The sequence below is a fragment of the Raphanus sativus genome, chromosome 5, assembly GCF_000801105.2.
Source record: "Raphanus sativus cultivar WK10039 chromosome 5, ASM80110v3, whole genome shotgun sequence".
NCBI lineage: Eukaryota > Viridiplantae > Streptophyta > Magnoliopsida > Brassicales > Brassicaceae > Raphanus > Raphanus sativus.
This window is the reverse complement of record NC_079515.1, coordinates 30,934,033-30,952,528: the sequence shown is the minus strand read 5'-3', so window position 1 is coordinate 30,952,528 and position 18,496 is coordinate 30,934,033. Positions and strand designations below refer to the sequence as shown.

Here is an 18,496-nt window from a genome sequence, read left to right as displayed (position 1 = left end):
ATAATTATATTATGTGAATTTAATCGTCTATTATATCAGAGTGTATCATATAAAAATCTAATATTTATAACTAATTGGACTTATATTATAAAAGTGTTATACTAACAATTTATAAATAAAATATTTTATATTTTATTTATATGATATATAAATTGATTTTGATGTGCGATTTTTATTTAATTATTTTTATTAATAAAAAATATTAAATGTTAACAAAAAATCTATAAGGAAATTTATTTTGGTTAAGATTCATTCTATTAAACAAATCTATTATTTAAATTAGGAAAAGACATTAAATACTTAAATCTATCATTTAAATAAGGAAAAGACAAAATTCTCTACTATCTTTGTTACCAAACAAAATTTTTTTTTTTAAAGATTCCTATCCCTATTACCAAAAAGAAGCTTAAAGTACTTCTACTTTAATAAGATAGATATAAAACTGAACCACTCTTAAATCAACGAGTTCCATATCATTCCAAACATATGAGAAAAAATATCCGACTCATTTACAATGTAAGCATACAAAGACCGTGTATGCTTATGCTCATTGATCTTCCAAAAACCAAATAATTGTGACATAGACCAACATAGATTCATGTTCATAATACTAACTTTACTTCCATATATTTACTCTTCACCTACATCATATCACAACATACACAGTTATGCAAGAACATGATTTTTTTTGTTCAAACAACCAAATAATGGTGGCATATGGTCAGTAAATTTTTTAAATATGTTTTTTATATATTAAATTTTACGAGACTATGTGTATAAGTTTTTTTTTGAAAAAAGACATAACTATGTGTATAAGTTAAAAGGTAAAAGGTGTGACAAGACAAATTATTATACTAAAAATGAAAGAAGATTAAATACAAACTAATAACAAATACAACACAAATTATAACACTATTAAATTCTATATATATTTACTAAAATATTATATATATGTCTAATATGTATATATATATATATAAATGTTACACAAAATATATATAATATTATATACACATATTATATATACCATATATTATTAATTGAAATTTGACAAATCAATTTCCGCCCTTTAGGGCGGATCCTAATCTAGTTATTATAAAAATCGAGTTACTGACAATACGAACCTATGCGCTATCTATTCATTTTTGGTAAGGGCAATGTTGTCTTTATATTTGATCTCATATCCATCTCACCTAAATACATAAACTTTATTATTATTTACCTAATTACCTTTTTTCTATGTATATTCACCTAAATAACTCTAAAATCTTCTGCAAATTTTTTTATTCTTAGTAATGTATATTTTCTCCGTTTCACTTTACTTGTCGTTTTAGGTTAGTACATACAGATTAATAAAATATTTAATTTTGTACATTTTCAAAACAAAAACATCATTATCCATATATCTAACCATATTTTAACCAATGGAAATATAAGTAGAAAAATTTTGTTAATAAATTTTGCATTAAAATCATAGAACGATGCTTATTTTGAAACGAATATTTGTTCTTTCAACGACAATAATTAATATGAACGGAGGGAGTGGTTCAATAGTATTAAACTATTATTAATAACACCGCCCACCGAGCAACCATTTAATTTTCTTAAAGAAGAATTATGAAGAAAACTTAAAAATAGAGTTCAATAAATATCTAGTCACACAATGTGAAAAACTGTTCCCGAGTAAATAACTCAATAGTTGACAAAAAAAAGTAAATAACTCAATAAATATATCTACTAAAGAGACTTGAAGACATCTCGACCGTAGAATCGTTGACTAAGGGAACAACCAAGAGTAGAAAAAAAAAGGTCGAGGCTTTACACAAGAAGAGAGAAGAGAAGAGAAGAGAAGAACAAGTATAGATACTCACTGACCTAACTCTCTGTCTCTCTTATAGATTCTTCTTCAATGTCAAGAAGAAGAAGTAATCGTGTTAGAAATTCCAAAGCCGTCCCTGCTCTCCCTGCACCTGTTACTATAATTGAGGGTAATCATTGCCCTCGATTCTTACTCACTTTTTTTCTTTTATCTCTGCAGTTTTGGGGATTAGGGTTTTGGAAAATTCGATTAATTTGTAGCAAAGTTTGGGACTTTATGTACGATTACATTGAAATCTTGATACTTTTAGTTCTGCATTTTATTATATGTTTTTTTAAAGCAGATATCGAGGAAGATGAATATGAAACCCACAGATCATGTTGGAAGCATGTTGCTTATCTGAACACGCGTGATTCCAAACCCAAACTAACCAAGGAAGAGTTTGAGATGTTCAAACTCAATGCTCCTTGTCTCTATGAGGAATGCACTCGTCGTGAACGGTCAAGGAGAAGGGTCACGTGCAAGTATTTAGTCTCCAAGCTACGCAAAAAACTCAACTCCAACGTATTCATGAACTATCTTGAGTAAGCTAAAGTGAAGAACTCAATTTTTTGCTTTGTTCCCCGGTTGTGTCTTTTTTTTTTGTCTAATTGGTTTTACTTTTGGAACAGGGTGTTGTGGAAGAAGGACGTCTTGGATAAGAAAAAAAACTCTTTTGTGTACGTGGATTGTCTATGGTTTAGTATGTACAAAAGCGAAACCGAGAGAGTTAGAAGCAGTGTTTTCGAATCCGTTAAGGCCAAGCAGATCTTCTCTAAACAATATGTTTTTCTTCCTATCGTCTATTGGTAAAAAAGTTATTTTTCTTTTTGCAGTATATGTTCTTGATACAACAAAGCTGTTTGTTTAATTAACTCTAGTGGTTATGATTTCATATTTAGGAGCCATTGGACTTTGTTGATCTTTTGCAATTTTGGGGAAGATCTTGATGATGATAACGAGAAGACATGCATGCTGTTTCTTGATTCACTTAAAACAACCGGGACTGCGCAGCAGCTTGAACCTGATATAAGGAAGCAAGTACTCTCTCTCTTTCTTCAATGATATTTGTTAGCCAAACCTTGCGTTGTAACATGTTCGTGTATTTCAGGTTTGTGTTGGACATATTCAAACTCGAGGGAAGAAGCGAGGACTCGAGCTTGGTTGATGATATCCCTCTCCATGCGCCAGATGTAATGATGACACCGATCTAATTTCGGATTTTCTTTATGCTTATTATCTCATCGGAACTAGATTTGACTTTGTCATAGTTTCAGGTTCCACAGCAGACAAACGATGTGGAATGTGGAAGCTTTGTCCTATACTACATCCATCGGTTTATAGAAGACGCCTGCAGCTTCAACATCAACGAGTACCCATGCTTCGTATGTTTATTATCTTCACTTAATAGTAATCAATTTCTCGTTGTTAGCGACAAGTGTGTTTCGTTTGTTTAAAATATGCAGTTGAAAGAGGACTGGTTTAGCCACAAAGACTTGGAAAATTTCTGCAATGCATTTGATTCTTCGGGAGCCATTCGTTGACCAAAGTGTTTTAACCTTTTTAACGACTCAGAAGGTTAGTAGAAGACTAGTTCCATCAGAATTTTCAAAAGGGGTTTTGAAGATGTTATCAGTTGGTAGGAAATCGCAAACTTCATCAGGAGGAATCTTAGGAACCTATTGTGGATAGTATTTTTATGTTTTTAGGTGCTTTTGATATATTAAACTGCTGTTCTTGTTTTTGGCCTGGCCTGCCTGTTATATTATCACTCATATTTAAGTGGTAACCAGTTGATTTTTTTAGCTGCCCATAAAATAAATCTGAAAGGAAGAAGTTATGAATCTTTCTGTTTTTAGCATCTGTTATTGTATCAGCAGCTGACCTTATCAGCAGCTGACCTTGTCGCTAGCTTGCTGAAATGGCTTGCATTCTTAATCTAATCAGTTAATCAAAGTGTTTTATAGAGTGATCAAGCTGATATTTGGTTCAGTTCTGCATTTCAAACACAGGGCCTGCAATAGATATCAAAATCGAAACCAAGTAAAGAAATGTTGATCTATGCTAAGTAAATGAAAATGAAAGAAGAACCTTGAAGAAGGAAGTTTGATCTTAGCTTAGAGAAACTAGAAGGTAGGACTTTTGATATGACCTTAAACCCAAACATGCACTCTTTACTCAGTAAAAAGGAAAAAAAAAACTGGATGTGTGAAAATTATTTTTCTTTTCAGTCGATGAATCTCTGTTAGAACTGGGTGAGTGGTGGGTTCACATTTGTTGATGACTTTGTTCAGGTCCAAAGTATATTGACTTATTTTATTTTATTTTTGGATTCGAAGTTTTGAGGAATTGAAGACAAAAAAAAAGTGTGCTCAAACAAGAAAAAAATCAAAACTCGAACCAACACACAATACACGTATTTAGTTAAAGAAATGTTGCTCTAAACTAACGATGTATAGCCAAGTTAACGTCAACTAAGTTTCTAGAGATGAACATTTGAAGAAGGAAGTTTGATTGATGTCAGCTTAGAGATACCAGAAGGTAGACTTATCTTCATCGGTCCAATGCTGCTGCTGCTGCTGCTGCTGCTATTCCCACCAGTTGATTCTAAAGCTCGGGAAGTTTGGAGAGCCATCTCGGCGTGGAGTTGGAGACATGACAAAGCCATCTTAAGACAAGACACAGAACATAAAGCCAAATTGTAAGACTGTTCAATCTTGTTTAAGCTAATGAAAGACTCGTTATTTTCTTTTATTTATAACCAATATCTACTATGGAGAATGTATTGACTTACCGAGTAGCAGTCACGGTCGATATCTGAGTCAGCTATTTGTAGAGCCCACGTTCTAATCCATTCAAGAGCTCTGGCAAGTTCAAAATTTCCTTCAGCTAACCCTGAGACTATGTAAGAAGGGTGGAGAGCAATCAAAACAGAAGAGGCTGCAAAAAGAACCGCCCTTCGGACATAGGCTTCTGGGTGATTGCAGACTTCCCTGTATCGAATTTTTCAAGCATTCAGTATAAGGTGCTGAAGTCTGGATCATAAGACAAAAAAAAAGATGTGATGTGTACCTTCGTTGTAACATATCTAGAAGAGAGAGAGCTAACGCAGATGCTTCAGGATGCATTGATGCACACTGCATACAGACGCCGAGCATGTGAACAAGTTTCCCAAGGACAACAAAGTCCCTGCCAAGCAAGTCAACACCATGTCGTTTCTTGTCAAACTCTTTCATGGCTGGAAGCATAAACGCTGCTGCGTACAGTGGAAACCTATTTTGTGACCAGTCAGTACTATTCTGATCTCTATCTCCTCCTGATCTCAAGCTCCACCTTCGAGTTTTTCCTTTCATCTTCTGTCCAGGTTTTGGCTGTAGCTCCCTCTCGTACCGGTTAGCCCAGTTAAGATGAAAAGATCCGGTCTCCTCGACCTTTCTCCATGGTGTACTCGCATCGCTAGGCAGATACCAGGGTTGAGGATCTGAGATATTTGTTACCAGAGGTCCACGTGCTTGGTGTTTAGGTTTCAGTGTCTTGGTATTAGCGAGCTCTCGAGCTGCTTCAGACATGACATCAAGTATCATAATGCGCTGACTTACGTCTACGTTAGGCGAATACAAAACGCTGTTGAGAGTTTCGAGGGATTCAAATGGACGGGTCACGAGCAACGCTATTAGAGCTCTTTGCCGCTTCTCTTCTGCTGAGTCTTCTTCACCTTCGATTGTTATATCAGAGCAGCGAACCTGTATAAGAATTCGAGCAAGATCACCAGCTATATGAGTCAGTTCATCCGGTGATGCTCGCACAAGTTTCTCTGCAACATATATCGCTTTCTCCACCTGCAAGACGTCATTTTCATCAAAGTTAGCACTTCTTGTTGAAATCTTAATGAAGGTATACACAAGTTTTTAACGTCAGAGACGATTACTTACCCCATTAGCATCATTAGTCTTCCGAAGAGCTCCTACAACATCAACCAAATGTGTAAACTGCTTCCCTAAATCCTTGTCATCATCTAATAGATCATATGGCTCCAAAGAAGTAACACTTGAATTATCTGAGCTGACACTTGCGTTATCATCATCTTTATCACTCTCTGTTCCACAGTTCAAAGTAGCCAAATCAACTATTTCATCTGGATCAGCCAATACAAAATTAGCTATGTCCTTGCTCTTGCGATCCTTCTTTTTCTTGTCTCTGCGGCTAGAGTTGTTTACATCAGTTAAGGAGGCTGATGTTTTGGTTTCACCGTCTTCATTTTCCATTGAACTCGTGATTGGTCGGACCCGTCCAACAGTCGTTTGCAATTCAGATTCCCAGTCAATTGCATTCCCAGTGAATGAATCATCAAGGTAGAGAAGGTTCTTCGGGTCAATAACTTTAGAGAACATAAAGGCAATAGAGCTAGCCATTTTCCGTACCAGATCTCCTGGGTTCTCTAGTCTACCTGTTGGCAAATAACAAGCAAACGACATAAGACGATTACAAGTTTAAGTTACCCAAGATACTGAGAGAGATGAGTCTTATACAGCTAACTCCTTGTAGAATGTTGTGCATTACATCCTTCGTTCTATCTAGTTCCTCTCTTGACATGTTATCCAGGCAAAGCCCAAGAGCTGTAGTTATATCTGCAACATATATTATGGGAAACAGGAGCTGGAAGTCTTTAAACAGTATTATGAGGTCTAAAACATTTCTACACAGTGATCAAACAATACGCCTAGTCAACCCTACAATGTGTGACTAATTCATCTACATATATCAAGTTTAAAAACAAGAAGAGGATACAAGCTTGCTGCTCCAATTGGACGGACTGCAGAAACTCCCCTTTAGACCAAACTGAGGCTATTCGCTGCGTTGTTTCAAGCAGTCCCTGAGTGATGTCACCTTTAGCAAGTGTATTAGTAACCGGTGGGCACTCAAGAACTGAAAACTGTAAGATCCATCGCAGACAACGGATAGGAAACACTTTCCACAGCAAAAATTTGTCAACAAATATGGACCTGAAAGATTTAAGTCCACAAAATTACTTGCAAAATACACTGAAGTGGGAAAAGACCAACAAAAACATTTTTGCACACCTCACTGATGCCTGATGTTTTACATTGCGATGAAACAGAGTCCAAATAGTCCAGAAAGCTTCAACATCACTGGCATGCTCAGCGTATAGCTGATGTAAAAGTTGTTCAGCCATTTTCTCAACAGCATACGGATCAGTCACTGCTTCCATAGTTTTCGACCAAATCTGGGATGTAGGATCCAACTGAAATGATTCAATCTCAACAGAACCCTTCTTTGAGTTTAGTATTCTCCTAACATGAGCAAGGACGTGAGGTGTTACTTCACTTAACAGCAAATCTGCAAATACGAAACGTAGAATAAAAAATTACTCCGAACTACATCATAATTTTGTTTACTGAAATAACTCTAATAAGAAAAAAAATCGCCACACCCTCAGTACTAAGAAACTACAGATCAGCATGTTTCTAACTCCTGTCTGTAGCGAGGATCAGATCAACATGCTTAACTCCGACATTGCAGGGGACAGAAAGTGAATACAAGCAAGTCCATGGTAGTTGACAACACTAAGAGCAACTACAGAACATAACTGAAATTTGTGGACAGCACAGTAAGTTGAGAAGTGAAATGCTCGGAGTCAATACATACCTGATAATCCGCGTCGACAGATACGGGAAAACATTTCCCCCACAAAAGATAAAACAATATCTGTGCTGCTGTTAGCCTCATCGCAGGAAGCTCTCTCGTCTAATATTTGAAGAAGCTGATTGGTAATCTGCTTGAAGTATAAGCTTTAGGACTAATGTCAAAGACAAACACTGACCTTATCGTATATGATAGTTAACATAAAAAGAAATATATCACACTGAAGGCGCTAGAGTCTGTGCGCACAGAGAAAAGGATACTGAGAGGAAAGCAAAGGCGGGGCTTTCAGCCGTGCTTTATCAGGAATGGAAGTCAGTATCTGCGATAGCCTAGATAACAAAGCCTTGAGATTTCTATTCATGGAACTGTCTCCTCGATAATAAACACCAATTTCTTTAGTCATCTTAAGCACTCCGGCGTTTTCAAGCAAACACATTATAAGCAATCTGTCATCCACAACAAAGTCACATCACTGACGGGCTAAGAATATACTTATACTAACATTTGCATCAGCTAATGTCTAAAATATACCACTGGACATAAATTTATACAGAGATATTCATAACGTGCCAATATCTGAAAGGTAAGGGGACTAAAGACAAAAGTTGGTCTCTACACTGGCAACCAAATACAAGAATAATACCATTTGGCGTAATTCTCAACAGGGAGCTAAATGCAAAAAGCTGAAAAAAAAAGAAAAAGATAAGAGGAAAAAATAAACAGAAAAGAATTGTGCGTGTTTGGGCACCTTTCCACATTGGTCTGGACAGAATTGGAATCAACGGCAGCATTTTTGTCGACATGATGTAGGAATGGAACCAAGACCTGAACAACCTCGACAACAGGTCCATCTAAGAAGAACAAGTCATACAAATGTTTCTGCACTGAAACAGGGAAGCAAGAGAGCCAATCCGAGGCAACATCTGCAAATTAAAAAAAAAAAAGTAGTTGAACACAGACAAAACATAACAACATCCAAATTAGATCAAAGAAACAACAAACTCAAATCAACCCGGGGCTAACTAAATCAGTATCTAAAACAGAACACAGTAACAAACTATCTACAAGGAAGTAAAAAAAAAAGAAGCCTAACGTGAAATTCGATAGAAAGTTACCAAGCAACAAAACGCGAGCAAACGTTGGAAACGCAACACCTCGGTAAAACGTTTGAGACAAATCATGTATCTCATCTGCAGAAGGAACAAGGGAGGTACAGACCTGAAAAGACATAATCATAAGTAAAAGCTATAAGAGACTCTCATGTCGAGAAAACCGAAATTAGACACGAGACACCAACAAAACCTTTTCTCCGTATTTGTCACCGATACGTGTCGTTGGATCGACCGGGAAGATAAGAAGGGCGACGGAGTGAACAGCGGAGATGACTTGGTCGACGTGCTTGGCGTCGCTGATAGCAGAGATGGCTTCTCCCACCTTATCGAGGAGTTTTGTCTCAAGTGCTTGCTGCCTAGTCTCTGCTTCGGCCATGGACTGGTGGAGAGAGTGAAATTAAAAGTTACAATTTTTAAGAAAATAATCAGACGTAATCGATGTTCTCCTTGTCGAACTATCGGAGAGTAATATGATTTTCTCGGGATTTTTTTTGCTGATTCTACTGAGAGAAAATCGATGAAATTATTTTCACAAATGTGAAAGTATCACAGCGACCAAAACAGAACCATTCTAGATGCTTTCAGGCCCAACGCACCTACTTCTCAATCATTTTGGGCCTCTGTGGCCAGCTTAGATGGACCCGGGCATGTACTTTAGTGTTCTTTCACCAAGGATAACCCAACTTTAAAATACCATCATTTAATTTATTAAGGGGGTGTTATTGGTTTGTTTATTTTAATAGATTTGAAAATCAAAACCAAATTCAGTGTTATTGGTTCTATGATTTTAAAATTCATATGTAAATCTAGTGTTATTGGTTTTATGATTTTAAAATAAATTTTAAAATCAAGTCAAATTCAGTGTTATTGGTTCTATAATTTTAAAATAGATTTCAAAATCATGTGTTATTCAATAGCAGTGATTTGTTTAAGAATTTGATTTGAAATTGGATTTTAATGGATTTATAACTATTTTTAAGACCAAAATATAAAGAAATAAATATTGAGTTAAACCTTGTTATTTGGTTGGATTTGTATTATTAGTTTTCTCCATTCTATAATCACCACTCAAGTTTCCCCAAACCAACTTCCATGTTCTCGATTCTATTATCACTATTTTTAATATCATATTTTCTAGTTCAAAAAATTATACTTTTAATTACACATTTTTTTACAAATAACCCAAAGAAAAAAAAGATTTTGATGATGAAAAAAATCTAAAAATAATAATGATGAAGAAGTTCTTGACTTCTTGTAACCAAAATCAGCGTATAGAACATATCAATCAGTTAAGAATAACTATTACAACAAATAGGTGAGGATATTCTATATGTTATGAGAATTTGAGAACATATAAGAAAAAAATGAAAAAGATATATTTTTATATTTATTAACTTTATCATAAACTAAAGTTACTACAAATCCATTTTGTTGATTTACAATAATCCATTGATTTGATTTTGAAGTTCATCTGATTTATTTTAAAATAATTGTCTGATATTAAAATCATTAGATTTACCAAGGATTTCAAACTGCAGGAAAGATTTCTAAATCCATTAAAGTACATAATCCAATAACCCCCACTAACTCTTTATCATCACTAATTATTTCGAAAATAAAATTTTACACTTTGCCATCAGAACTATGCAGTTAAACATAGTAGAAGTCCCCTTCGTCCAATGGTTTGATTAATGAATTTTTCAAAATTTGTAATAGCATAATATATCCAACATTTAAAAAAAATTACACTTTGCCATCATCATGTAGATATGATATAACATCAGCTTAAACAACCCCCACTAACTCAAACTGCAGGAAAGATTTCTAAATCCATTAAAGTACATAATCCAATAACCCCCACTAACTCTTTATCATCACTAATTATTTTGAAAATAAAATTTTACACTTTGCCATCAGAACTATGCAGTTAAACATAGTAGAAGTCCCCTTCGTCCAATGGTTTGATTAATGAATTTTTCAAAATTTGTAATAGCATAATATATCCAACATTTAAAAAAAAATTACACTTTGCCATCATCATGTAGATATGATATAACATCAGCTTAAACAAAATAAAATTCCTACCCAGTAATCCTAACACTTATTTTTAAAACACATAAAAGTTATTTGATGTTTTTTTCTTATCAATTATTAGACACAAGTCCAAAAGAAGTTATCAAACCTAGTGTGTTGATCTCTGAGGATTGTCACAGATCAAATTCCATTTCTTCATTTATAGTGGCAATTTAAGTTTTCTCCGTTTCTTGCACAATAAAAGTCTCATAAGTCATAAGCTACTTTAATTTTTGTCATTTCTTTCCATCACAATAAAGCTCTTTGAGTCTAATCTACTCTTGTGTTTGAAATTGCTATCACATCGAACTACAACTATCTATATTTTGGAAAGAAAAGATAATAGATTGAAAGATGCATGGGATAGCTTCTTTAACTTTTTTCATCGGTGTCATCAGATTCTCTTCAGTAAGTAGGAGTCTAAAATGATTCACGTGATCATAGTTCAGCAAACAATGTCAAAACTCCAAAACCATACAATCATCATATATGGAAATCAGTAAAACCTTTTAATCATAAACCTTTTAATTTCTTGTTCAACAAGTAACTAAACTTAGGTCGAGTGAAACTGCCGCCAAGGAACATATCGGCCATAACCTTATACATGCCCTCGGTTAAGTGGACTCCATCCCAATTAATGTGCCGACTCGGGTCCTTACACGCGGTGGCTGTATCCGACCCACACGTCTCGAATACTTGGAAGTTGTACGGCTCTCCCGTTCCACAGCACGCCTTGAACTTTTCTGAGATGCCGTACTTGCTAGGGTTCTTTATCACCTCACGGTACGCGTTCCAGTAGTCTGCGTAGACTATTGTAACGTTCGGATACTTGATCCTGCGTTTTTATATTAAAGAATGTTTATTGAACCAGCACAAGAAACAACATTAAATAAAAATGTTAATAACAGAGTATTGTATAAACTAACCTAAGTTCTTTAAGTTTGTATTGCAATGCAAGATTGTGAGTGTAACTCTGGTTATTGACACTCTGAACACATCCAAGATAGTCTCGATCGTCTTCTCCAGCCAGCGACATCGCTAACGTCAAGCATCCAGTTGCTGGATGTCCTTGTACAACCATGTGCCTCACACCTTTGTTCAACAATGTCTGAAATAAAAAATTGAAAAAAGGTTACAAAACCAAACATAAGAGAGTCAATTCAAACCAAACCGGTTGGTTAAGTTCTACAAGTTTAGCAAAACATTGTTACCTCAAGGAACCTTGTGTAGGTTGTAATACTAAGTTCTCTAATGGTGTCGCTTGACACAGTAGATCCAACGGTGTATGCATAGTCGTTAACTCCGATCTCTCCGATCCAAAACAGAGAATCTTCAAACAAGGAAACCTTCTGGCTCGTTCCGAGTGTCTCCAGATACTTTTCGAACCAGCCAAGCTCCGTCTCTAAAGACTCAGGAGTCATATCAAGCGTGAGATTGTTCTCGGCGAAGAAAGCGTGTTTAATCACCGTCGCTCCAGAGACGGCGAAGTTGACGCCGTAACTATCCGTTGCGGTGCCGTTACCGCCGTCGGTGGATCTGAGGCTGAGGTAAGGTGGCAGAAACGGCAAGTTCATCGACTGCGCCACGAAGTCGATGGTGAGCCGCCCGTCGGAGTAACGGTTCGTCGGCCGTTTGAAGTAAGTCATGCCGTAAGGGAAGCTTGACAAGTGTCCGAACCCAGCGGGGCCTTCGCCGGCTCGAGAGTTTCCTGTGTCGGTGAAAGAGTCGCCGAAGGCGTAGATTCTGTTGAACGGACGACGGACGCCGAGAGTTGGCGAGGCGGAGGAGATGGTGGATAGGAAGAGGATCGCGACGGAGACAGCGGTTGCGAGGGTAAGAGAGATGGAGAAAGGCATCGTGAAAGGTGGTTTTGAGATTTTACTTCAGTGGAAAATGGTCGTGTGGTACACATATATATATAGGGGTGACTGGTGAGGATACTGTATAATGAAAAAAAAATGGTGTATTAAAATACTTGATTTATTGTCGAATGTAATATGATACATGCCTATATTTCATATTTTTCTGCTCTCTCTATGATAGATGATAAACATTTATATGCTAATCTTTTAACAACAAAAACATTTGAATATGATAAACCCCCACAAATATTTGAAAATTTGGATGCTTGTTTTTATATTTGGAGAAAATATACAAATATCATGATCTTAACATGTAAGATGGTTGCTTTTTTAAGTTTTTATTTTTGGTTATGTGGCATTTTAATTTTATATTTTAAATCAGTTATTATTTAACCACAGTATTAGTAATTTGTCATTATTTAAAATTGTACAGAGTTTTGAGATGATATCACACCAATAATGCTTGTAGACAATAATAGACTACATGTTATTTTGGAAGAGTTTCGTTCTTTAAAACATCTTTAATAGGGTTTTCACTTTTCAACCTAAAATTTTCAAAGATAAATATAAAATATTCATATTTTGTTATGAATATTGAGAATTCAACTTCAAAGTATTTTTAGATACTTTTGAATTATGTTTTTGAAATATCTAAAGTAATATTTATTAACATTTTTTGTGAGAGTCTCTACTTTTACAAGTTTGTATTAAAAATTATAGTGGCATTATACTCAGGCTCGGACCTAGTCTAACACAATTTAAGTGACTATACTATAATAGTTTATCTTTGCCGTAGCATTAATACAGTCACATGGGCAAACATATCCAATGGATAATATATTGGATATATATAATTTTTTTTTGATAAAGGGTTTAGATATAAAATTAAGTAAATAAAAATTGTGGTTGAGGCATGGAGGTGGTTAATGTGGTTGGATGTGGAGGGAGTTTTAGTTAGCTATTAAATACATCAGCCACCTCTCAATGAAAACACTCGCAAGTCGCAACAGTGTTTTCAATATATAATTTTTTTTTAGCAAAAAAAACACTCGCAAGTCGCAACAGTGTGGCAGCATGAAAGTCAGCGTTTAATTTCCTTAGAAACCGTATTGTACACGACGACTACAGATTTCAAGAATATATTTTAATATTGTACCGAATTTCCATTTTTAAATTTTTGTTGTCGGTTTAAAACTGTAATTTCACGTCAGCTTCAACAGAGAACAAAGACGATTCAACCAAAATGAACGAGTCTTTTCCATGCAACTTGTAATTTTACAAAGTTGCCACGCGATTACAATAACAAGTGATATGGATTGTCAAAATCCCATCGGTCTACTATACTCCAAAAGACGTACGACGATGGGCAGAGCGGTTTGGCATATTAACTGACACGAGAAATGACCGATAAACTCGCCAGTTAACTAGGCCATTGGCTCATCACCTAGATATTATTTGTATCTAACAAATTCCCCCATTTTTGGTAACAATAACCTTGTTTATATAAAAAGTTGAAAAATGTGCATGTGACAATAATGAAGCGAATGTAACTTATGGGTGAAGATGGTAGGTGCCTTATAGGCGGTGTCTCTTAATTGCACTAAAAAACAGGTATCCAAAATTCAGCTTTTGCAAAAAAAAAGAAAAAAAAATTAGCTTTTGCGCCATTTGCTACATTTATCACATTTTCTATTAGTAGTGAAATCTAGTTATTGGTAGCAACAACTTGATTTTATATAAACAAGATGATTTTATAAGGAAATGCACGTAATTTCCCCAACAGATTATTATAACTACTAATCCCAAAACTCAAATTAAAACGAAAACACGATGTTTTTTTTCAAAAATATGTGGTGTTTTTTAAAAAGAAAATTAGCTACCAGTTGTTTTCTTTATGTTAATAAAAGGAAATTTTTTAACATAGAGGTAGCCAATTTAACAAAATAAAAAGACTACATATATATATATATATATATATTATATATATATATATATATATATATATGTGTGTGTGCAAATGAAAACAATAACATTGACTACCTATAGTTAGTTACCTATAGTTGTCTTATGATGATGATTGTAACACTTATAATACGTTAGTTTCATAATATGTGATGTTACATACAATGTACTAAAAGACAATTCTGTTAAGTTCTTTTATTTGTTTTGTTAACCAATTCCAATAAGTTGATCTTTTCGCTGATGCTATTACATAAGTATCTTGGACCATTCTTTTTCGTCTCTGGTCGGTACCCCATATTGTTGTCATAATTTATTTTCTTAGTGACCACAAGGTTCATAACCTACACGTGTCGAGGATGCAGGTGTATGCATTAAGTGCAATCCCTTTAATCTTGTTGTTACTGTTGGGTTCCTTCTAGATGGAGGAAACCCATTGGGTTTGGTTGGTGATAACCAAACTTGGAAGTTGGGCCATTGGTATTAGTCCATGAGATTAGTATTGGGCCTTGGAGGTTATTAGGGTTAGTGAGATACCATATAAAGTCTCTTAACCTAATTTGTGCTAGATATAGCAGACATAACACAAGAAAAGAAAGAAGAGTACTCAAGAAGACTCTTAAGACAAAAGAGAGAAAAAGAGAGAAGAAGGCAGATTCGTCTAGGTTTGTCAAGGCAGAGTTTGGAGGGTCAAACGGATCCTGATCGGGCTGATATTTTGTGGGAAGCTTCTTCAGTCAGTGGGTTAGAGGTTCACCGAAGGGATTTGGATTCTAACGGTTGGATCTTCTGTTGTCTGGGTTTTGGTGAAGCTGGTCGTCACAGTTCTTCAGCAGTACTGTCTTGAGTGTTTGGTAAATCCGACGGTGAGATCTTCTCTGATTGAGCTGAGATTTGGCAGAGGTGTTGTTGACTTGTTCATCTTGGATTTGTACGGTGGGATTAGTCTCTGGTTGCCGGAATTCTTGTGAGCTGAGGTCGTTTGGTTGCTGCCGGTTTTGAAGCTTTGTGTTGTTCTCTTGTTGTTGTTGTTCTTGTGTTGGAGATAGCTCTTTGTAGCTAGAGTCTCTGTTCTGTTCAGGTTGTTGAACAGGGAGGACGTAGTTGTACTCACATACATTTATATAGTGGATTGTTGAGTGGACTACGGTCCCGTGGTTTTTCCTTCTCACACCGAGAAGGTTTTCCACGTAAAAAGTGCTTGTCTCATTTAGTTTCTGCTTATACTATATCCTCTATCGTCGAAGTATTTTCTTCACAGGTTCACATAAGGTCAGGGGAAACACGACCGCTAAGTTCCGCTGGGCCGTGTGCCTTTATTTCCCCAACAGAGTGGTATCAGAGCTTCTGGTTTTAGAGCTTTGGGTTTGATAACTTCGGGTTATTGTTGCTTGTGTGAATGATGGAGAATATGGGCAGGATGGAAAATATGGGCAGGATGATAAGCTTGAATGGTGCTAACTATCATCTATGGAAGGGCAAGATGGAGGATTTGCTCTTTGTTAAAGAATTCCATGTTCCTGTCTTCGAGGAGAAGAAACCTGAGAAGAAGACAGATGAAGAGTGGAAGCTTCAGCATCGCCAAGTGTGTGGGTTGATAAGGCAGTGGGTAGATGATAATGTGTTGCATCATATTGAGACTGAGACGGATGCTCGTTCTTTGTGGAAGAAGCTGGAGCAGTTATATGCTAGGAAGACCGGTAATAACAAGATGTACATGATCAAGAAGTTGATTGAGCTGAGGTATCAGGAGGGGACTCCGATGACAGATCACTTGAATGCATTTCAGGGATTACTCAACAAGCTGTCTGATATGGGCATCAAGTTTGATGATGAGATTCACGGTCTATGGCTTCTCGGTACTTTACCGGATTCTTGGGAGGTTTTCAGGATGTCTCTTTGTAACTCCGCATCGGAAGGTGTTATTTCGATGGATTCAGTGAAGAACAGTGTTCTTAATGAGGAAGCAAGAAGGCAGTCGAATGCTAGCAGTTCGCGTTCAGATGTCTTTGTTACTGAGTCAAGGGGGAGGAGTTCAAGTAGAGATCCCAAGAGGGATAAGAACAGGAGCAGGAGCAAGTCTAATAGATTTGCAAATATGGAGTGCTATTTCTGTCATAAGAAAGGGCACATGAAGAAAGATTGCTGGAAGTTGAAAAACAAGCAGCAAGGAAATCAAGAAGAAAAGGTGGATCGGGTGACCGTCACCGAAGATCAGTTTCTCATTCTTCTTGAGGGTGATGCCATTAATGTCGCATGTCAGGACACCAGTTGGGTGATTGATAGTGGAGCTACTACTCATGCCACATCACAGCGGGATTTGTTTTCTACCTATACTACGGGTAATTATGGTTCTGTGAAGATGGGGAATGATGCGATGGCTCAGGTTGCTGGCATTGGTGATGTTTGCTTGGAGACTAGTCTTGGTACTAGGTTGGTGCTTAAGGATGTTAAGCATGTTCCAGATATTCGGATGAATCTGATATCGACGGGAAGACTTGATGATGAGGGTTATTTCAGTTTGCACGGTGGTGGTAAATGGAAGCTCTCTCGTGGTTCTTTGATTGTGGCTCGAGGTGAGAAGTCTTCATCTTTCTATTGGATGCAGGCTAAGGTCTCCAAGGATGCTGTTAATGCGGTGAAGAATGATAATGCCATGGAGCTATGGCATAAGAGACTCGGTCACATGAGTGAGAAGGGAATGACTGTGTTGTCTAAGAATGAGGTGATTCCAGGAATCTCTGGTTTGCACCTGCAGAAGTGTTCGCATTGCTTTGCGGGAAAACAACACAGGGTATCTTTCAAGTCTTCTGCGCCTTCTAGGAAACCCGAGGTACTGGATTTGGTACATTCAGATGTGTGTGGTCCAATGAAGACAAGATCTCTTGGTGGCGCATCATATTTCGTGACTTTCATTGATGATCATTCAAGAAAGTTGTGGGTATTTTCTATGAGGACAAAGAATCAGGTGCTGGAATATTTCAAGCATTTTGTGGCGTTGGTAGAGAGACAAACGGGGAAGAAGCTGAAGTGTATCCGCAGTGATAATGGTGGAGAGTACATCAGACCATTTGATGCTTATTGCAAAGAACATGGAATAAGGCATCAGTTCACGCCGCCTTATACTCCACAGTTGAACGGGTTGGCTGAAAGGATGAACAGGACGATTGTCGAGAGGATGAGATGTTTGATCTCACAGTCAGGCTTATCGATGACTTTCTGGGCAGAAGCTTTGAACACGGTGGTTCATGTGCTGAATTTGTCACCAAGTGCTCCATTGGAAGGTGATATTCCAGAGAGGGTTTGGACTGGTAAGGATGTTTCTTACAGTCACTTGAGGGTCTTTGGGTGTAAGGCATTAGTTCATATTCCCAAGGTTGATAGATCAAAGCTTGAGATGAAGTCGCGGCAGTGTGTGTTCATCGGTTATGGTCTGGATGAGTTCGGGTACAGATTTTATGATCCTGTTGAGAGGAAGCTCGTAAGGAGCAGAGATGTTGTGTTCATGGAAGATCAAACGATTAAGGACATTGAAAAGTCCAAAATTCCAACTCAGGTTTATGAAGGTTTGATCGATATAGAGGCTACTCCTTCTACATCAGTCCACGGTGAGGTTGAGGTTGAGGTTCAGGATGGTACACCCGGTGCAGATGCTCCCGCACATGAAGATGGCAATGGTGATCATGGTGACGATCATGGTGAGACACCAGCTGCTGAGAACCAACCTACTGTTGTTAGAAGATCCACAAGGGGTCTTAAACCGTCGACAAGGTATGATCCTAGTGAGTATGTTTTACTTACTGATGGGGGAGAGCCTGAAAGCTATTATGAAGCTTTAGAGGATGAGCACAAGGATCTGTGGTTTGGCGCCATGGATGAGGAGATGGATTCTTTTGAAGAGAATCACACTTTTGAGTTGGTGGAATTGCCTAAGGGCAAGAAGGTTTTGCTTAATATGTGGGTGTACA

At 36.8% G+C, this 18,496-nt stretch overlaps 3 protein-coding genes across 4 annotated transcripts; 1 reads left to right on the top strand and 2 right to left on the bottom strand.

Moving 5' to 3' along the window:
* The first annotated feature begins 1,754 nt into the window (after nt 1-1,754).
* On the top strand, nt 1,755-3,704 carry LOC108829167 (probable ubiquitin-like-specific protease 2A). Of its 2 annotated transcripts, none has more exons than XM_018602834.2 (7): nt 1,755-1,988; nt 2,163-2,403; nt 2,491-2,667; nt 2,761-2,895; nt 2,970-3,051; nt 3,130-3,243; nt 3,325-3,704. In XM_018602834.2, the coding sequence occupies exons 1-7, from the start codon at nt 1,910-1,912 to the stop codon at nt 3,400-3,402; spliced, it is 906 nt and encodes a 301-aa protein (XP_018458336.1). In that variant the 5' UTR covers nt 1,755-1,909; the 3' UTR covers nt 3,403-3,704. The 2 variants fall into 2 exon arrangements, with proteins under 2 accessions (XP_018458336.1, XP_018458337.1); XM_018602835.2 differs by having other exon boundaries at nt 1,756-1,988; nt 3,136-3,243.
* Nucleotides 3,705-4,225: 521 nt separating this feature from the next.
* On the bottom strand, nt 4,226-9,221 carry LOC108829155 (uncharacterized). Its single transcript, XM_018602818.2, has 12 exons — nt 8,825-9,221; nt 8,638-8,740; nt 8,271-8,445; nt 7,783-7,968; nt 7,526-7,668; nt 6,940-7,216; nt 6,647-6,861; nt 6,388-6,486; nt 5,791-6,305; nt 4,931-5,697; nt 4,653-4,851; nt 4,226-4,526 (listed from the first exon to the last, which is right to left on the bottom strand). Exons 1-12 carry the CDS (start codon nt 9,008-9,010, stop codon nt 4,341-4,343), a joined length of 3,051 nt encoding a protein of 1,016 aa, XP_018458320.1. The 5' UTR covers nt 9,011-9,221; the 3' UTR covers nt 4,226-4,340.
* Nucleotides 9,222-11,122: 1,901 nt separating this feature from the next.
* Nucleotides 11,123-12,604, bottom strand: LOC108829162 (GDSL esterase/lipase At3g48460). Its single transcript, XM_018602828.2, has 3 exons — nt 11,919-12,604; nt 11,634-11,815; nt 11,123-11,542 (listed from the first exon to the last, which is right to left on the bottom strand). Exons 1-3 carry the CDS (start codon nt 12,561-12,563, stop codon nt 11,221-11,223), a joined length of 1,149 nt encoding a protein of 382 aa, XP_018458330.1. The 5' UTR covers nt 12,564-12,604; the 3' UTR covers nt 11,123-11,220.
* Between the last annotated feature and the right edge of the window lie 5,892 nt (nt 12,605-18,496).